Below are 21363 nucleotides of genomic sequence, written 5' to 3' on the forward strand. Positions count from 1 at the left end.
TACATTGCACACTGCCCTATCCCACCTGGACAAGAGATATACCTATGTGAGAATGCTGTTCACAGACTACAGATCAGCTTTCAACACCATAGTCCCTTCCAAGCTCATTATTACACTTGGATGCCTGAGTATGAATATTTCCCTCTGCAACTGGATCCTGGACTTCCTGAAGGGCAGACCACAGGCGGTGGGGGTAGGCAACAACATCTCTGCCACGCTAACTGTCAACACGGGATCCCCCCAGGGGCGTGTGTTCAGCCCCCTCCTGTACTTCCTGTACAATCACGAATCTGTGGCCACGCATGACTCCAACACCATTATTAAGTTGGCCAACGAAACGACGGCCACAAGACAGCCTACCGGGAGGAGGTTAGAGCCCTGGCAGAGTGATGCCAGAAAAACACAATGTCAGCAAAAACAAGGAGCTGATCGTGGACTACAGGAAACGGGGGTGAGCATGCCTCCATCTGCATCGACGGGGCTGTAGTGGAGAGGGTCAAACTTTTCATGTTCCTCAGCGTGCACGTACATGTAGGAGAATCTGACATGGACCAATCACACCAACACTGTAGTGAAGAATGCGCAAGAGCGCATCTCCAACCACAGGCATCTGAAGAAATTGATCCTCAAGAAATTCTACAGCTGCACCATCGAGAGCATCTTGACCGGCTATATCAACGCCTGGTATGGCGACTGCACGGCCCTCAACTGCAAGACTCTACAGAGGGTGGTGTGGACTGCCTAATACATCACTGGGGTCGAGCTCCCTGCCCTCCAGGACATTTATGCCAGGCGGTGTCTGAGGAAGGCCCGGAAGATTGACAAGGACTCCAGTCACCTGAACTATGGACCAACAGGCCCCCGAGACGGCTTCTCCCACCAGGCCATCAGACTGCTGAACAGCTAAGCACTCTACCTGCGCAGACCTGCACCGTAAAAACTATTTTCACCTTAAAGACTATCTGCACCTAGAGACTATTTGCACCAATGACTCTCCACATATCCAAACCTTACACAAAGCACACACATACACAAACACACATTCAAATATGCACACGCACACACACGCATACTCACACAAACACACACACAGTCAATGCGGCTGTTCTATTATATACTATTTATTTAACTGTGCGGCCAAGTCACTATTCGCTTTACATTTGTAAATACAATCAGACTTGACATAGCACATTCATAATCTATACTGTATATCCTACTGTGTACATATCCGTTTATTACTTTGCATACTACCATGGCTTCTTCTAATTACTTAATATTTTTTATTATACTTTTTATTATTGATATTGATTTTTGTACTGCGGTGTTGAGGGAGCTAGCACGCAAGCATTTCACTGCACCTTTCATACATGCTGTAAACTGTGTACATTTTATTTAATGCTGTAAACAAATCATTTGATTTAATTTGACCACCACAGCACCCTAATAAATTGCAGCAATTAAAGATATTGCAGCAATTGGAATAACGACAGAGGTCATACGGCGTGACAGGGACAGTGAGACGGTCATCTGGTGCATCGGCCCTCTCCATCCACCACACTCTCCTCATTAATAATTAATCCACTCAATGACCAAGGCAGCCTGCTTAATTGGACCTTGATGAATCATTAAGTACCCAGCACCTGGCAAGAGCCAATAGGGCCCTCCTCTGCCCAAGGGGGGGGGGGGGGGGGGGGCACCACAGCCCCTCCCCTTTGCCACCATTGTCCTTGGCCTGGTTGGTGTTTGTTAATGTACCCGTCTGTCTGAGTCTGAGAGCTGAGTGGTGGCACGGGCAACTGTCGGGACAGCCTAACGGCCTACGGGGCTTTGGGGGTCCTGTTTGTCTGTGGGGCTGATAGGTGACCAGGGCCTCAATCTAAGAAGGTGGCCATTTACGCATCATTCACCTGACTACACCTTTCAGCCCTGCCCCTCTCTGAACTCTTGTCGGCAGGCTAGGATAGGTCTGGGACAGTGAGATAAACAGAGCAGAGCGGGCTGGAAAAGGTGGTGGCGTGTGGGTGGGTTGGGGAAGAGTGGGGAGGGAACAGTTGTTGACAAGGTTCCCCTGTCCTGTTTCTAATTTGTTTTAAGGGCTTGTCTCGGTCACGTTCAGTGAGGGTAAAACATTATAGACGGTTCAGAAGGGTCAGTATGGGCCCTGGTAAAAAGTAGTACACTAAAAGTAGTGCACTCTATAGGGAATAGGGTGCCATTTGGGACACAAACAGCATCTCATCAGACAGTATATGATTCCAAGTATCCCAATCTGAAAGTTGGCCCCATGCCATTGTCTCGTCACTTACACCCAATCACAAATCAAGCCCATATCCACTACCTGGAGCCAGGTTCATAAACCTAGTCCTAGGGATCCACAGGGGTTCACATTTGAGCCTTTGCCCAGCAATAACTCACCTGATTCAGCTAATCAAATGCTTGAGGAGACTTGTGTAGATCTTACATGATTTGATAGGTATAGGCAATATTGTCGGAGGCCCTCTAGTTGTGTTTTCACCATTTTCCTTCTATCTATCAAATTTGTTCAGATGTACACAACAGCCCAGGGCGTGGCTAGGGGTTGTTTCTGGAAAGGACTATTGACAAATTCCATTCTGTCTGCTACTGATTTGGCATGACCGCTCTATGCTTAATAAAACGGGGAATATATATAACTCATTTCTGAGGTCTGTGTTGTGAAAAATTCTGGCTGTGTCAGTGAGAAAAATATCGGTGGGAGTTCTAGGTAAAAAAAAAAAGAATGACTGAATTTAGGCAGAACAAGTTCTTTTGATTCATTGTATGGAATTGCTACCGAATAGACAGAAGCAAACCAATACTTCAGAACTTGGTTCTGGAAATTCAAAGCTAAAAAAACGTGTTAACAAGAGGAAGAAGTCTCAACCTGACCGCATGTGAGATACCTAACACCAAACATGTCTTTTCATTGGTTAACCATAAATATTCAACCTCACACCCTTGCACGTCAATGTCTATAAACGTGGCCCAGTAATGTCAATCATGACCACATTTCCATTTGTCATTCAGCAGACGTTATTTTCCAGAGTGATTTACAGTAATGAGTGCATACATTTTCATTCATACTGGTCCCCAGTGGGAATCAAACTCACAACCCTGGTATTGCAAGTGCCATGCTCTACCAACTGATCCACACTGGACCACTTGTGAGTGAATTGTCACCAAACACCTCATTTTGTTGCATTTAGGGTTTCACACATTATTCAAAGGTCCGCACATCATTCACCATATCCCCACACGGGGGAAAACACAGAGTTATCATAGACCGCCAGTAAAAAAAAACATACATTTACATGTTGTTCATTTCACACTACTTTTTCAATATATTTTTATTTTAAGGCTTGTATGAATGTCTTGCTTAATATAATGTTTTGTATCACCGTCGCAAATCAACTGCATTATACTTAAAAAAAACACTTAAACTTCAACCAGTGCCATGGCTCTTTGGCTAGCTTTGCTTCGAACCTATGTCGATGAGCGTTAGCGTTCTACCTATCAACTGCTGCATCCAAAATAGGTATTTTGTAACTATCACAACCAAATATAAGCTTAGTGACTTTTGAAGCAATAATCAAAACAACATTGTAAACCTATGAGAACCCCTAAATAGTTTTCTGTTTAGAAGTAATAACTATGTAAATCTAAGATAAGTTTAATGGGCAGTTGTTTTCCCCCACAGTGACCGTTGTACTTGTTTATGATGTGAATAGTGACTCAAAATATTGGTACATCCAACCTGTTACAACAGTGGCAGGTTGACTGTTTTGTTGTTGTTTGAACTGCAGATTGCCCATTTAAAGCCAATTCTGGAAGACTCCAAGCCAAACCGGGATGATTAGCAACCCTAGTTCCCTGTTCAAAAGGAATATCCTATAGATCACGTAGGGACATACATTTCCCATGAAGAACAACAGGTCAAACTGTATAACCTGGCTTCTTAGTTTGAGACTTGTAATTCAAAGGGAACAATTTTCTTAATCGTGACCTGTTTCAACTTCTCACATAACAGTCCATGATGAAGAGTCCAGTCTTGGCTTGATCATATCATAATGCATGAATGGTGGAATTCTTAAAGCAGGGTTTCTCTGTAGGGACCCACAGGAGTGCACGTCTTCCAATACAGCACTTAGATAGGTCAAGGGCTTGCTTGATGATGGTTCAATAGAATGAAAGTTCATAGACTGATATGTATGGTACAGATGGAAAACATATTCAAAAACTAGAAAAATAACCGGTTTCTAAAGTAGCTATGTACAGTATGTGGTGTGCTGGGAGGGGTCTTTTTAAGGACCTGCCTTGGCATGAAACTCTCTTTAACTCTTCCTCTTCTCACAGAAGGCATCTGCTTGCTCTGCATAGTGGTGACATCTCTCACACTGACCCACTTCTCTGCTGTTTGAGGTCAAGTTTGTCAGTTTACCAAGGTGTTTGTGTTACACACTCTCTCTTCCCTACTCCTACTGATCTCTCTTGTCTCTGAGGCTCTTTTGTTCTTTCTGCTGCTTCTCTCTCTCTCTCTATCTCTCTTTCATGGCACCCTCCATTGTGTCTTCCTTTTTCCTGAAAGGCATGCATTTTTTATGCACAAACAAGCGTGGGCTCCCACTGACTTTAGCCCCGGGAAACACAATCTCACTCTCGGATCCTCTGTTATTCCTTGGAAAAAGCTTCCCCCTTTTCCAAAGGATGATTCCCCAAATGCACCGGATCTCAGGCAAGCCTGAACAACTGTGAAATCAGCATGCAAATGCTACAGATACTATCTGTATGTAAAGATTATGCTTCAGGTACAGTATATCATAGATAGACCATTCAGTCATTGCATAAGGAAACAAGATATTTCAATAATGTCTTTATATTTCTGCTGTTTAACATAAAATAAATAGCAAAAAAGGTCACAAAGACAGGTGTGCTCGATAGAAAGATGTTTAATAATATAGGTGATGGAAGGATAGATTGTCAATTGGGGACCAACTTGATGTTCTTACTCAGTTTTGCATTCTACGTCCAAGATGTAACAGCAAACATCCGCCAACCCAACCCAAATCCCAGATGTGTGCTTATGGGGAAACCTTTATGTATTGGCTGCATTGTAATGAGAAACAAAGATCATAATAGTCTTTAGGAAGAGAAAATTGGGTCAAACATATTTCTACATTTTGCTATCTTATGGACCTGTTTCTCCCCCTACTGGCTAACCGAGGTACAAGCAGTACCAGTATGTGTTGACAATGACATGTGGTGGTGTTAGTCCATTGTTCTTCAGCCTGAACCTGGGGAACAATAACAAGGTGTGCAGGTTTTTGTTACAACCAAGTACTAACACACCTGATTAAACAAATCGACTAATCATCAACCCCTTAATTAGCTGGTGTGTTAATACTTCTTGACTGGAACAAAAGCGCGCACAACCTATGGGTGACAGGATTGAGGTTGGAGACAGTTACCTCATGAAACGAGAAAAAAAATCCTTGGCAAAAGAACACACACTGATAAATAAATGGGTGGGTGGATGGACAGATGGATGAGTGGACTGATGGAAAATGGGTAAATTAATAGGTATATATTGTAATTGTATTTATTATCACCGACCTATCATTAGAAAGTACATAAAATACAAACCAATACATCTGTCCAGCTCGGGTAACTGTTGGTCCTTCCCCTGTTCTGAGGTGTTTTGGCTAACAGTATCTGAGTTGAAGAATGTACAGGAGTTGTTATCATGCCACTAGATGGAGACAGAAAACTAATTGGTAACATAACTAAGTGGCTTGCCCTCATTTCAGGGCTTGTGTGGTTGCTCTTAATTTGTTCTCTTAGTCCAACAGGTATAGACAGAATATATGAGAACAATGAAGTTGGGCTCCTCAAAACATTATCTATTCAACATTGTCTACCTCAAATAGGCTTAGTTCCTGCTCAAAACTGTCACATTTTCACTAATGTTTCAAACCCGATAAGGAGTGAGCAGGCCGTTTGGTGCAATTCAGACATTCCATAGAGTCTAATCATTGGGCTACTAAAGTGGTACTAAAAGAGAGATATAGCACGTCCTGTCTTAAACGCTGTGTAGTGTGAGTAGCGCAAATGCTTACTCGCTTCCTCTAGTCTGCAGGTTGGATGATGAGTGAGTCTGAAGCAAACAGGCAGCTAGCGCATAATAATCATGCAAAATAACCAAGTCAGGCAAATACAAAGACTTAGAAAACTTGTTCAGCCAGCTCCCGACATGCATCCATTCAGTTAGACTAATATTTTTCAGGAACGCTGTCGACAAATTGGGGCAGAAGTATTTTTTTGTCTATTTATTAGACATTTAGCAGGATAAAATCTCTTTGAGATGTCCGTCTTTTTCAAGTCCCCAAATGAAAAAACTCAAAACACACAAACAATACTTCATAATGACAAAGCAAAAACATATATATTTTTTTTAATTTGCAAATGTATAAAAAAAATACAAAAAATGAAATATCATATTTACATAAGTATTCAGACTCTTTACTCAGTACTTTGTTGAAGCACCTTTGGCAGCGATTACAGCCTCAAGTCTTCTTGGGTATGACACTACAAGCTTGCCACAACTGTGTTTGGGAAGTTTCTCCCATTCTTCTCTGCAGATCCTCTCAAGCTATGTCAAGTTGGATGAGGAGGGTCCCTTCATAGCTATTGTCAGGTCTCTCCAGAGATGTTCGATCGGGTGCAAGTCTGGGATCTGGCTGGGCCACTCAAGGACATTCAGAGACTTGTCCCGAAGTCACTCCTGCGTTGTCTTGGCTGTGTGCTTAGGGTCGTTGTCCTGTTGGAAGGTGAACCTTCGCCGCAGTCTGAGGTCCTGAGTGCTCTGGAGCAGGTTTTCATCAAAGATCTCTCTGTACTTTTCTACGTTCATCTAACCCTTGATCCTGACTGGTCTCCTTGTCGTGCCGCTGAAAAACATCCCCACAGCATGATGCTACCAAAACCACGCTTCACCGTAAGGATGGTATTGGCCAGGTGATGAGCGGTGCCTAGTTTCCTCCAGACATGACACTTGTCATTCAGGCCAAAGAGTTCAATTTTGGTTTCATCAGACCAGGAATCTTGTTTCTCATGGTCTGAGAGTCCTTTAGGTGCCTTTTGGCAAACTCAGAGCGGGCTGTCATGTGCCTTTTACTGAGGAGTGGTTTCCGTCTGGCCACTCTACCATAAAGGCCTGATTGGTGGAGGGCTGCAGAGATGGTTGTCCTTCTGTAGGGTTCTCCCATCTCCACAGAGGAACTCTGGAGCTCTGTCAGAGTGACCATCGGGTTCATGGTCACCTCCCTGACCAAGGCTCTTCTCCCCAATTGCTGCCCGGGCGGCTAGCTCTAGGAAGAGTCTTGGTGGTTCCAAACTTAATCCATTTAAGAATGATGGAGGCCACTGTGTTCTCGGGGACCTTCAATGCTGCAGAAATTTGTTGGTACCCTTCCCAAGATCTGTGCCTCAACATAATCCTGACTCTGAGCTGTTTTCGCTTTGTCGGGTATTGTGTGTAGATGGATTAAATACACATTTTTCTCATCAATTTTAGAATGAGGCTGTAATGTAACAAAATCTGGAAAAAGTGAAGGGGGTCTGAATACTTTCCAAATGCACTATAACATGGGAACTACTGTCTAATAATAATAACAATGATTTTTTTTTTAAATTAAAGACAAGTTGTAAAACTAGGCCTAGGTCTATTGTAACCATTGTTGAGCCACTTCTGAGCTCAAGTTCAGATTGTTTTTAAATAGGTGCCTTGTGTTTTTCTCTGTATTAGCAGTTGCACAGAGGGTTTTTTTTATATCTAAGGAATTATCTGACTTTTTTTTATAATGAAAATATCCCACAGATTGTTTTTTAATTGAAAAGGTGTCAGAGCGTTTGGTGGGATTGGCCTTAAATCAGTGGTTCCCAACCAGGGGTACTAGGACTTGGCCTATCCATGGGTGGGTACTTGAGAAGATCCATGAGACCATAGGCCATAGGCCTACTGGTAAAATGCAAATGAGAGGGTACTTCAGGAGTACTCCAGGCAGAGAAAATTTGGTTGGTGGTTGGTGGTTGGTGGTACAGTAACGGAAAAAGGTTGGGAACCACTGCCTTAGACCAATCGTCATACAGTACATACAACGCTAGACTTTCTACATGGTCCTTGCAATCCGGCATCCTTGGGACGTACAACTCTGACGTCACCCCATAGAAGTAGAAATGTAAAATCATTAAGGTTAGGTAATGGTTATGGTTAGGGTAGGGATGTCTCAAGGATTCCGGGTAGCACTAACCCTTTCTTCACGTCTTTCTTTCTCTATGATTCATTTCATATATTATCCTCATGGCCACTGACAATACTTGTATAACCAATTAGGTTCAGTAATGTTGGGTAGTCGAGGGATTTTAGAAGAATGTCTAAAGACTCATATGAAATAAGTAGACAACAGAATAGCCACAATATTTTGTTTCAAATCAGCATAAGATTCAATTGAATACACAAACTGATGTTTGTGTCAATTCGGTCAAATTTCCCGGGCCACTTTTATGGATGTGCACCGTTAAGCTTACTGTATGCTTCCCAGTAGAAACAGTTTGTGTGTATATTTTGTGATGTTTCGATCTTCAGCAGGTTTTTTTTCCGGATTTTCCTGCACTATTTTTTTCTTGAGGCAAGTCGAAGTTCAGTAGCTGAAGTCTACACGCCTTTGCCGGGGATTGGTCAGCAATATGTAGTATTTGTTGTCATTCAACTAGAGATTACTAGTTTTCATGCAAATGTTTTCACTTGAGAAATACTGCACCAAACATAGTTAGACGTAAAATTGCAAGACTAAAGACCTCCTCTGCAAACACATTAAAATGAATGGAAAATGTCTTGATTTATCTTAGATTCATTCTGACTATTTTAAGGAAGTGTTTCTTTATGTGTTGTTGGAATGGTGTTGCAAGAGGGACAAACAGTAATATTGCCGCTTTTTTCTAGTTTTTCAACCAAAGGCCTTTTTAATGGAGTATGCGAGGCACAGACGTTCGCTTCGCCGAGTTCTGCTAGGTGCAATCTTAACCTAGTTTGCGGACGCCTTTATGCTAATAAAAAAGGTGTTAATAATGTTCTTTATTGCTGTCAGGAGCATCCCACACAAGCTGTCTCTCTCGCTTTACAGCCAATTTATGCTTGATACGAAAACGTGGTCGGAAGCGCCGTATGGATAGTGTGACACAATGCGGAGCCTCCGGAGGCATGCAGAGGCCAAATTGAGCACCATGCCGCATCACCTTGCGCCTCTCAAATTGTGTAACAATGCGGAGGGCTCCGTATAGCTCCGCATTGACATGATTGGTTGACGGTAGGTGAGGGCGGGAGGTCCTGTATGAACACAAACTCACTTCCTTGACAACTTCCTTCACAACAACCTAGCTGCTCCGCGAAGCGCAAAAAGTATATTTGGTCTGACTTCTGCGGAGGCCGCATCGCAGTAAATGCTGTATGGCAAATGCAGAAGTCGGATTGACCATGAAGCACCTTTTAGTGTCGCCTTTGCTGTCGCACCTCAGCCTTGTCCGTGATTCTGCTGTCATTGCCCTTTCTGTGTGCTGAGGGGCAAAGATGGGACATATGTTGGGGGGTTGTGAGGGTGTAATCACTACTCACACAATAAGAATAGCTTAATATGCATTTTTAAGCAAATACAGTCCTGAACAGAGTAACGGAAACCCCATTTTTGGAGGATTTACAAATTACACAGTGGTCATTTTCTGATATACTATCTGGTCAGACCCATTTGGTTGGACAGTGACCTAGAATGCAGCCTAATTTCATCACATTTTGCTTATGTTTTGATATATGTATATGTTTATTGAGGTGTTGAAATAATAACATTGTTTTATTTTGTTTACTGTTGAATTTCTTGATACTTTTGTAAAGGTCTGATGATGGCTCCATTCCGTGTCCTATATTTAGGCTATGTAGCCTGGCCCAGAGTTAAAATAGTTTATTTACCTATTACTTGGCTGATAAATATTTCTACCTTAATGTTCAATCTCTTCCTTCATTTTCATCCAAGCTAGTTGTGTTTAATTTTAGATTCAGTAAGCCTCAAATGTTTCCCAAACAGAGCGGGTATTGTGTCAGATGTCTGTGGACCCGTGGTGCAATCTGTTTATTCAGTGTGGCTTTTGTTCATGTTTTCCCCAGTTCAATCGACAGCCTGTCGATCAAGATCCATGTGTCCGCCCACTTCACCCTTCCCTCTGCTGCATCTGGCTGCCTGGCAGCAGTGCCTCGAATACAATCTGTATCCAGGGAAGCTGAGAGAGCTGCGCCTTTAATTCGTTTATTCACGAAGAGCACATGAACCCTCGGCTAAAAAAGCTGATTCTGTAAAGGTAAGACAAATAAATAGAAATATGAATTAAGTAATGTGTGTTGAGTCTAACGAGTTAATGGTATTTTTTACAGATTTTTATAAATAAAATGCCATTCGAATGTGTTACAAATGCGCGGTCGATTTCGAACGCAAGTGCTCAATGCGGAAGTTCACGAGCGGTATTCCTCGCTCAACGTTCCATAGATATGTGTTACATTGTAACCGCTTGTCACCAGTAGCCTGGTAATCAGCACTTTGATGTGCTTCATCAAGACGTGGTCTAGCGGGATACATCTTAACTGGTGTTTAACGAACAGAAGTTAACAAAAGTAGCTGGTACATTCAAAATGGCTTCCTCTCTGTCGCTTCCCTTTCCCTCTAAATTCCTATTTTTGCGTCTGAAAAGTAAGTTAAGGGGACAACACACAAACCATTATTAAGTATACTGTCGTGTTGGACCAAGTTTTGTTGTCTCATAATATTGCTCTGTTAAGGCGCACAACTCAGCTAGGTGTCACGAACGTCTGTATACTCTCTTAAAACACCTTTGCTTGAAAAATATTACATTGTTTGCCTCTTGAGACGCCGTAGCAACAACATAGCCAGCCACTTCCTCAAAATATTAAGAATTAATTGAAGATAAATCAAGAAATCTGTAATTAATTTTGATGCTTCGGTTTGGCTGGTGCCTAGTCAAAAAGAAACAAGTGTGATTGCATACTCTCTTGAGACTTTTGCTTGAAAAATGAGAAAAGCAGCAATAGTACTGTTTATCCATCTTGAGACGCTGTAGCCAGTATACGCTTCCTCAAAATAGTCAGAATTCATCTATGATAACTCAACGAATCGGTCTTACATATTTAAGGTTATGCTGAGGAGATCTTAGTTGCTCAATTTTACATCTAACCAGTTGCAGTGCATGGGTAAAATCACTGGGGAAGCCCCCCCCCCCAGAAGCCATATAACAACTTACACTGTTTGTTTAATTGCAGTGTTTGCTGTTAATTCATATGCCTTGTGACTGTTATATATAGGCCTAAAGGCATTGACAATAAGAAGACAGTGGCAGAATAAATTCAACCACATCTTTGTTTTATAACAAAACCGGATAACAACCTATGTCCGGTGAAGTCGACCACACATATTTCATGTAACTTGTGATTTACATTAGTCAGTTACATTACGTCAGTTACATTACCTGCAGCATGGTTAAGCAAGTTAATGTTTCCAAAATTTTTGGACCACTAAACTATTGATTTGGAACCACAGTGTTACCACAAGTCACAAAGAAAACAGGAGCTGCCTCCACTATTCCAGCACCATTTTAACTTCAACATCATCAAATCCCTTCTGCTTAGTCTAATACAGTGACAACTAAAAGATACCAAAAAACGATTTAGTCCAATCAGCTAAATATGATGTGGCTGTCCATGGTTCTGATTTCTGTTTGTGCACGCGTCTGCGCACGTGCGTTGTGCAAGTAGAAAAACATGTTGACTCACCCTACTTGTAGAGAAACGCCAATGTCATCCTCCTCTTTTTCATGTTGATGAAACAGTATATCACTTTGTCATACAGTACACACTTGTATTTTTTGTTGGCCTAGGCTAGCCTTCTACATCTAGCTACTGTACATATTGAACTTTGATCCTCTCAGGCCAGGGGCACAACAATGTATGAATTAAAGGTTGGATCACAATCGCCATTATAATCATTGGCAAGTACGGAGAATTAAGTAAAACCACAAGTCCAAATCCCTATAAAGGTTAAATAATAATAAAAAACGATTTAAAAAATCTCGATCCATGGCTAATTTAGGGAAGGGTCGATTTTAGCTACCTAGCCACCGGAGGACAACAACACAATGAGATGCAACAATTCAAGTTGTTTCTGTTAATGACGTATGCTCAAAGGGATTTGATAGGAAAGAAGCCAAATCCAAGCTGGCTTCCCTTGACACTTAATAATTTTTTTATTTTTCGCCAGGACCATTCACAGTTGAGCTTGCTAGTTTAGCTCGACGCTGATTGGCTAATCTGTTTCGCTCACTCGGATGCTTTCTCCTGTGAGATACATTCAGCCTCTTGCGAATTGAAGGAAAATAATGAAACTCAGAGACGAAAGATAAATAATTTGATGTTATATTTCTGAGGGGGGGTTACATTTTTAGGGGAAGCCTGGCTTCCCTTGGCGTCAATGAATACACACCACTGTATCTAACTAAGATGTTTAATGCAGTATTTCTCATCTATCGTAGAAAGACAAACACTTCATTGAAGAATCCCTACTGTTGACCAATGACCGAAGAAAGGGTTTACACTTCGGCTACCGAAGTTCAACTTGCCTGGACAATTGTTTTTTGTGCACGAACAGCCAAAAAAACCTTGCCGAAGACCAAAACTAACAAAAACGTCCCAAAATGTCATAATCCAGTGCATTCGGAAAGTATTCAGACCCCTTGACGGTTTCCACATTGTTACGTTACAGCCTTATTCGAAAATGGATTAAAGAAATAAAAAGTCCTCAATCTACACACAATACCCTATAATGACAAAGCAAAAGCAGTTTTTTAGAAAAGTTTGCAAATGTATTAAAAATAAAAAACAGATACCTTATTTATGTAAGTATTCAGACCCTTTGCTATGAGACTCGAAATTGAGCTCAGATGAATCCTGTTTCCATTGATCTACAACTTGATTGGAGTCCACTTGTGGTAAATTCAATTGATTGGACATTATTTGGAAAGGCACACACCTGTCTATATAAGGTCCCAAGGTTGACCAGTGCATGTCAGAACAAAAACCAAGCCATGAGGTCGAAGAAATTGTCCGTAGAGCTCCGAGACAGGATTGAGTCAAGGCACAGATCTGGGGAAGGGTACTAAACATGTCTGCAGCATTGAAGGTCCCCAAGAACACAGTGGCCTCCATCATTCTTAAATGGAAGAAGTTTTGAACCACCAAGACTCTTCCTAGAGCTGGCCCCTGGTCAAACTGAGCAATCGGGGTGAAGGGCCTTGGTCAGGGAGGTGACCAAGAACCCAATGGTCACTCTGACAGAGTTCCTCTGTGGAGATGGGAGAACCTTCCAGAAGGACAACCATCTCTGCAACACTCCACCAATCAGGCCTCTATGGTAGAGTTAAAGGCACATGACAGCCCGCTGCTTGGAGTTTGCCAAAAGGCACCTAAGGACTCTCAGATGGTCTGATGAAACCAAGATTGAACTCTTTGGCCTGAATGCCAAGCGTCACGTATGGAGGAAACCTGGCACCAACCCTACGGTGAAGCATGGTGGTTGCAGCATCATGCTGTGGGAATGTTCTTCAGCGGCAGGGACTGGGAGACTAGTCAGGATTGAGCGAAAGATGAATTAAGCAAAGTACAGCGAGATCCTTGATGAAAGCCTGCTCCAGACCTCAGACTGTGGTGAAAGTTCAACTTCCAAGTAGGACAACGACCCTAAGCACACATCCAAGACAACGCAGGAGTGGCTTCGGGACAAGTCTCTGAATGTCCTTGAGTGACCAAGCCAGTGCCTGGACTTGAACCCAGAGAGACCTGAAAATAGCTGTGGAGCGACACTCCCCATCCAACCTGACAGAGCTTGAGAGGATCTGTGGAGAAGAATGGGAGAAAATCACCAAATACAGGTGTGCCAAGCTTGTAGTGTCATACCCAAGAAGACTTTAGTCTGTAATTGCTGCCGAAGGTGCTTCAACAAAGTACTGAGTAAATGGTCTGAATACTTATGTAAATGTAATATTTCTGGGGATTTAAAAAAATATATACATTTACGAACATTTCTAAAAGGTGTTTTTATGTCATAGGTTATTGTGGGTAGATTGATGGAAAAAAAATATTCAAGACATTTTAGAATGAGTCACGGTCTTAATACTTTCCTAATGCACTCTGATGGGAAGCATGAGGACACGTTTAGGCCGGCAATTAAACATTTTACTAAGATTTTTGTGCAGTATTTCTCAAGTGAAAAAAAATGCATAAACTAAAAACTAGTAGTCTCGTTGAATGACAAACACTTAATTAAAAAATCCTGTCCCTAGTTCCCACTCCTGCTAGGAGTAGTACTGTTGACCAATAAACGACGAAGGGGCGTAAAATTCGGCTACCGAAGTTCGAACTGCAGCAATAATTTGTGTGCATGAACAACCAGAAAAACCCTGAAAAACGCCACAAAAATGTGTCATATATGCGAACTGTTTAGACAGGGAAGCATGCGACATTTACCCCGCTTCTAGTCTCACGTCGATTCATTAGTATTTTTTTTACTGCTATTTTACTATGTTCGCGTTCCCCTGCTCAGACATTGCGTTCATCAACCACTGATTGTGTGCCACATTATCGACTGACAGATTGCTATAACATATGTGGTTAGCTGATAAGTCAAATACCTATCCAGGCGTTGTAAGATCTGGCAGGCGTCAGCAACGCCTGGGCAGAGGAATGCGCTGATTGTAGGCAGAGAGAGCGGTAGGTAGGCCTATTCGTCATCCGGCCGGCGATGAATCAGCATTGTGTCTGTAAGTACGGTGGGGGGAAGGGAGGAGTAACTTTAGCTGGGTGGAACTTCCACAGGAGGGAGGCATGTTTGTTTGTGCTATCTGGGGTCCTTGGGACATCTCTACCCTAAACCATAACCCAACCCACGATGGCCAGTTTACATTTCAATGGGATGATGCCAGAGTTGGACGTCACAAGGATACGCGATAGCAAGTACCATGTTGGTTTGATCGAATGTCGGTATTTGTATGCGTCAGACACAGTGTATGTTATTCACCATTCTGCCACTGCCAATGTAACGGGCCTGGAGGATGGCATGCTGGGATCATTTTTTTTACTTTACAAGACAACAACTGAAGATACTAGGTTTAATATATGTGAGTGTAGGCCATCATTTGTAAGTAAGAATTTGTTCTTAACTGACTTGCCTAGTTAAATAAAATAAAAAGTGTAATTTACATCCACTTGTGTAGAGGTAAAATTATCATCTTGGGCCAGAAGACCATTTGCTTATTGTTGAGAATTTTCATTCTATAACTACTACAGTATAAGGTTGATTTCAAACTAATGGTTATAATTTTATTTTTTAAAATCGCGATACAGGCAATCATTTTTCAAGCCCATCAATCCTTTATGGCCTTCTTGGAGTTTAATGTCACTGTCAAAGCAAACACAGAGGAAACTCTGCTGTCCTATTTTACAAGGAACGTTTTCGCTTGAAGAAAAACACAGTTTGTTACAAATTCCAATCCACTGCAGGCAATTTGAAAATCATTCATGATAATCATGTTTTTGTTGTGATTTGCCATACAGGAGGTAGCTGGGAGTTTACTTACCATGATAAATGCTCATCATTTGCAGACTTCACCATTTCAGAAGTGTGGCAAAAATAGGGTCATATGTGTCGGGTAGGCTGATCTCCCATGCCTTCATCTCAACCGTGACTGACCCCTCTCCCTCAATGTGTTATTCTTATAGTTATCCTTATAGCGAACAAGATTTTCTCCTGTGATCTTTGTGACTATCAAACAAATCATCTCCATCTGCATAGAAATTCTACCCTTCAATATGAAAATATCTTTTTGCATTTACGTATGTGATTCTTTGTTTTTGCCTGCAACTAACATTTTGTTGGTTTGGTCTACAAAACGATGCATACTGCCCCTTGTCCTTCCATCGTCCTGAAGCTCGAGCAACCTTCAGGTTCTCACCCAATGCAATGTGACACAAACAATTTGCATTGAGGAGGTAAAAGCGGGCATTATTATTCGTAGCTGCTCATAGCCTTTTACAGTTCCTCAGCACCTGGTCCCAGTAGCCGAGTTCTAGTGTATCACCCCTCCCCCCTTCTGCACACACACAAGTCACCCAGTGACTTTGGATGTAATGTGCATTGACGTGCTGGTGACTATCATGTGTTCTCCCTGCTCTAGCTGAATGTTTGTCACTTTTAGGCTCCCGCAGCCCTGGTTGGCAGGCCGCCGTGGCTGGAGGCAAGTGTCCAACACTCGTCTCAGTACTGGATGTATGTACAAAGTGCTGTTTAGCCATTAGCCATTTTCGGTGTGTGTGTCTGCCATTTTATCTTTACTCAGCTGAATTTTTTGGGTTAATATTACAAAATGCTTGCATCGGGAGTGGGATCTCTTTTTCTGTTTAAGGCACTATGTTAGAATTGATAAAGGTCCACTTTCCACTTCTTCATGTTTCGCTTTTCTTGCAAATGGCTCCAGCAAGTCTGTGTTCATATTTGTTTTAGGGATATGTACTTATGATAATGATTTACAAAAACTGACATTGGTCGGAATATGCTCTTGATACGTTAACTAAGAAGTTTTTTTTATAATCCTGGTTTGAAGTTGATGTCACTCTGTTTTGTCTGTAAACAGAAATATAATTTTGAATCCCTTTGTCTTAACAGGCATTTACTAAAATGTCATATTGGAAGATGTGCTCAATGGATGTTGGATAATCAACAAAGATCCTATCACTTCAGACGAATGCCTTACTGGCATTGTTCCTCTTTCTTTCTCTCTACTGTAGCACACAAACAAGCTTTGAGTTTGCTTCCCGTTTCAAGACTGGAGAGCTAGAGTGTGCTCCAATCCCAAGAATTATGGTAGCAAACTGTACCATCTTATCAGTGTGGCGATCTAAGTTGGATGTTCCACTCAGCAGGCACCTTGTAGGTCTGTCTGAAAAGACCTGAAAGGGAGTTAAGAACAGAAGCAGTTTTTCAGTAACATGCGGAAGCAATGAGAAAAAGAGGAAGCCGTCCCATATATATGCCTGTGCGTCGCCGTAGGAAAGGTAGAGAAAGTAAATGAACACACAAGTACATTATTCATAATATCTTAGATTTTCAGGTGCACTCAAGTTGAACATTTCAATTCTAGCATTAGCAAATTGTCATAACCATTTTGAAATCCTAATACTGATATTCTAGTGTGTTTTATTAAGAAATCTTATTACTGTAAGTAAATAGGACGTGCACTTTTGGCATCTTTACCAAACAACATAAAACACTGAAATAACTAAGCATAACTTGCAAAACAACTGAATGGAAAAGGTTACTTCTTAAAAAGCTTTATATGTTCTAACCAAAGTGTTACTTGGCTCCCCCCACAGGGCCAACATGTACTCCAAGGGCACCAAACGCAAGTTCTCTGATGGTGTGGACAACAAGGCGGTGGCAGCATCCTATAGCCTGCAGCGCCAGTCCCTGCTGGACATGTCCCTGCTCAAGCTGCAGCTGTGCCACATGCTGGCGGAGCCCAACCTGTGTCGCTCGGTGCTCATCGCCAACACGGTGCGCCAGGTCCAGGAGGAGATGGCCCACGACGGCAGCTGGCAGGTGGTCACAGAGGCCTTAGGTGGCTCTGGCCATGGCCCATCTGACCGCTTGGTGGACACCGAGGTTCTGTGCCAGTCGCCGGAGCAGCAGGACGGTGGGCCTAAGCTCTACTCAGTGATGGGCTACGACGGCTGCCGTGAGGAGGAAGTGGTGACGGACAAGGCACTGTGTTCTGTGGTTGTTGGCGACAGGTCCCCGGCCCTCCTGTTGGGGACCATTGGCCACTGCTGGGACAGGGGGGAACTGAGAGTGGAGGATGGGGTCAGCAAAGACTCAGGTACGGGGGACGAGGAGGGGACGAGGTCTGGGGAGGGGGCTAAATTGGCAACGGGGCAGGTGTTTGGGATGTTCGAGATCAAGAACGGTGCCCCCGGGTCAGACCCGGCACTAGAGGAGCTGTTCTCTGACGTTGATGCCTCGTATTATGACTTGGACACCATGCTGACAGGCATGCAGAGTGCCCCCAAGATGGGGCCTTACGACTTTCTGGACAGCTTGGCCTCCTCACACGGCCCTGTGTCCAACTCCAGCTGTAGAGCCGATCTCAATGAACTTGACCACATTATGGAGATCATTGTGGGCTCATAGCTTACAGACTTAAAACTCGAATACTGTTTCATTGATCTTGTGCCACTGCCTTTTTGTCTTGTATGTGCGAACATACAGTATTTACACGCTTTCCTCTGTATGGAAACTGAGTGAAATCCATCTCCGTGCAATGAAATGTTCATCTGAAAAGGTTCACGCTTTCTCAAGTTCACCATCCTTTTTCTTATGTATACTTTCTTTATGTTTGTATTTGAGTGTGTTCTCTCTTCTGTTTTTTTTATGTAGTTTCTGGTTTAATTTATTGTACTTATTACACTACATCAATTCAGAGCAGCACAACATATTTACATGAACTATACATATTTTCTTTAAAAAGATATATAATATTGTTAAAACGTTTCTGTATAAATATACACACATATTTTTTTACTTGAGAGACAGTCTGGGAATTGTTCCAGACTGTCTGTTTTTTTTTTCTATATTTCTAAATACACAACAATTGCACAAAAGCTCAGTGTGATTGGGACTGATTTACCTGTTGTCTTCCAAAGGTTTAACTTTGGTTGTGTCTTTGAGCTACAAGAGTAAAGATGCATTGTCGAAAACATGAATTGCGTTCAGTATGCTCACAATGTGATGCACCCTTGTCTTGGTCTATGGTTTGGTGCTACAGTATATGCACCGTGTACAGTATTCCTTATAAACACATTGCCTTCTTGAGCCATACAGTTCGTTCTTGCACCACGGCTAGCTTAACCTCACAGCCTAGCATGTGGTGCCATTTGTTTGCTATTAGAAATAACGTACGTTCTTATATTTGTCTCATTACAAATGAAGAATTGTAATGGGTATATTTCTCATTTTATGTTATGACTTTTAGCCTATTTTATTTATTAAGTGCAAACATATGGTGGTGTTAAACCTTGGTAATACTTAAGGTTGTAGAAGCTTTTCAGCTTTCTGACATGAATTGATATTTTGGAATCATAATGAGTTTCCGGACTTTCATGCATACTTTTAGTGAAGTAATTACTTTCTTATTCAAAACAAACTGAGAACATGTAAAGAATTGTGCTATTCAGCTGACCTATTCCAACAAAATGTCTTTTTTTATCGCGTTCAAAGCCTGCACTCAGGCACAAGATAATATTGTGAGTAAACAACTGATTGCTGATTAAACAGACATGTGGGAGATCTCACATTTCTTTTTTATAAATAAGTACTGTACATTTGACATTTGTGACCATGAGCTAGAGTATATTTAGCTTTTTTTTTATACAAGTAAACTGTAGCAGTTTTTACAATTTTTAATAAAGGTTACAACATTATCGTAATATGAATGAATTGTGTGGTTCTGTTTTCTGAGGACATATGAAGTATTAATTGATGTTGGATTGTCATTCCAAATTAGTGCCCCTGCCAATCTTTCAGGTAAATCAAACATTCACATCTCTGATTCAAAGTATGTGAAAGAGAAAGCTATAGAGTGAAAATAGTGCAATTGAGCTAAAACTACTTTTACTCAATCAAAACATAGCTGCTAGACCTAAATGTGTAATCTGTAAGATTTCCTGCTGATGTACCCATAGATTTTTTAAAGAATTTGACTTCAAAGACACTGCAGTGAATTCAGGGAAAGCCCTAACCGACTGAATCCCGGTCCAATGTCAACCCGATACCTTAGCCATATACTAAGTTCCTGATTTAGGTTGCTCATCACTTCTGAAGCCATTCAGCAAATGTGTGGGGTAAACACTTTTACACCGTTAAACCAGTAGATCTGAACCTCTAAAAGTTGCTACAATCAAATAATCACCTCCACAATGATTGGCACAATTGCTAAAGATGGGCAAAAAAATACTATAAAATAGATAATACAAATACTGAGCTATATTGTATGATTTAAAAAAAGTATAAATATTTTACACTAATACAACTGCTCAAAGTGCATTTTGTAAAAAATTCTCTAAAAGATATGCGTCAATGATTTGCACCCCTAATGATTCTTATAAATAAACAAAACAAAATAGAATCTGTGTTATGTTATACTTTTTTAAGTTAATCTAATTTTATGGAACTGCATTGTGGCCTTTCATGGCTTCCTGTTTCACACTGGGTTATAAAAATCTGGTAAGACGCATGTAAAATCCATTTGTCATCCATCACCATTGAGAAAGGCAAAGAACTCACAAATGAAAAGAGACATGGTTGTTGACTCATAAATCAGGCAATGGGTACAAAAAACTACTGAAGAGCAAATGTACCACTTTTTGGGCAACAATTTAAGAAGTTTAAAAACCACTGGGACAGTGGTAAACTTGCCTGGTAGAGGATGGAAGTGTATCTTGTCTCTACGCAAAGTGAGGAAGATGGTTTGGGAGGCAAAGACCAAGGGCCACAGTGGGAGAATTACAGAACTTGGTCGTATCTTAGGGTCTACAATTAGACGCCACCTTCATGCCAATAGGCCATTTGGAAGGGTTGCCATAAAAAAAAGCCTTAATTGAGAGCAACCAACAAATGTAAATGGCATTGGCACTTGGATTGGAACCGGGTGCTATGGTCAGATGAGAAGAAAATATAGCTCTTTGGCCACGTACACCAGTGGTGGGTATGGCCTCGAAATAAGGATTCATATGCAGAAAATAACCTCATACCTACTGTAAAATATAGTGGTGGATCTTTGATGTTGTGAGACTGTTTCTTTCACTGGTCCTGGGGCCCTTGTTAAGGTCAACGGCATCATGAACTCTACTAAGTACCAGGACATTTTAGCCAAAAACCTGGTTGCCTCTGCCAGGAGGCTGAAAGTTGGCCGCAAGTGGATCTTCCAGCAAGACAATGACCCCAAGAATACAATCCACAAAGAAATGGTTAATTGACCAGAAAATCAACATTTTTCAATGGCTGTCTCAGTCTCCGGACTTGAACCCCATTGAAAACCTGTGGTTTGAATTGAAGAGGGTAGTCCATAAGCACATACCAAATGATATCAAGGATCTGGTCTAAGATCCCTCCCAATGTGTTCTCCAATCTCATT

General features: G+C 41.7%; 1 protein-coding gene across 2 annotated transcripts; it reads left to right on the top strand.

The window, feature by feature from the left end:
- Positions 1 to 15333: 15333 nt before the first annotated feature.
- On the top strand, positions 15334 to 19663 carry cdca4 (cell division cycle associated 4). Of its 2 annotated transcripts, none has more exons than XM_071370473.1 (3): positions 15334 to 16445; positions 16842 to 17230; positions 17549 to 19663. In XM_071370473.1, the coding sequence occupies exon 3, from the start codon at positions 17556 to 17558 to the stop codon at positions 18360 to 18362; it is 807 nt and encodes a 268-aa protein (XP_071226574.1). In that variant the 5' UTR covers positions 15334 to 16445; positions 16842 to 17230; positions 17549 to 17555; the 3' UTR covers positions 18363 to 19663. The 2 variants fall into 2 exon arrangements, with proteins under 2 accessions (XP_071226574.1, XP_071226575.1); XM_071370474.1 differs by having other exon boundaries at positions 16964 to 17230.
- The last annotated feature ends 1700 nt before the right edge of the window (positions 19664 to 21363 follow it).

Source organism: Salvelinus alpinus, chromosome 27 (assembly GCF_045679555.1).
Source record: "Salvelinus alpinus chromosome 27, SLU_Salpinus.1, whole genome shotgun sequence".
Taxonomy (NCBI): domain Eukaryota; kingdom Metazoa; phylum Chordata; class Actinopteri; order Salmoniformes; family Salmonidae; genus Salvelinus; species Salvelinus alpinus.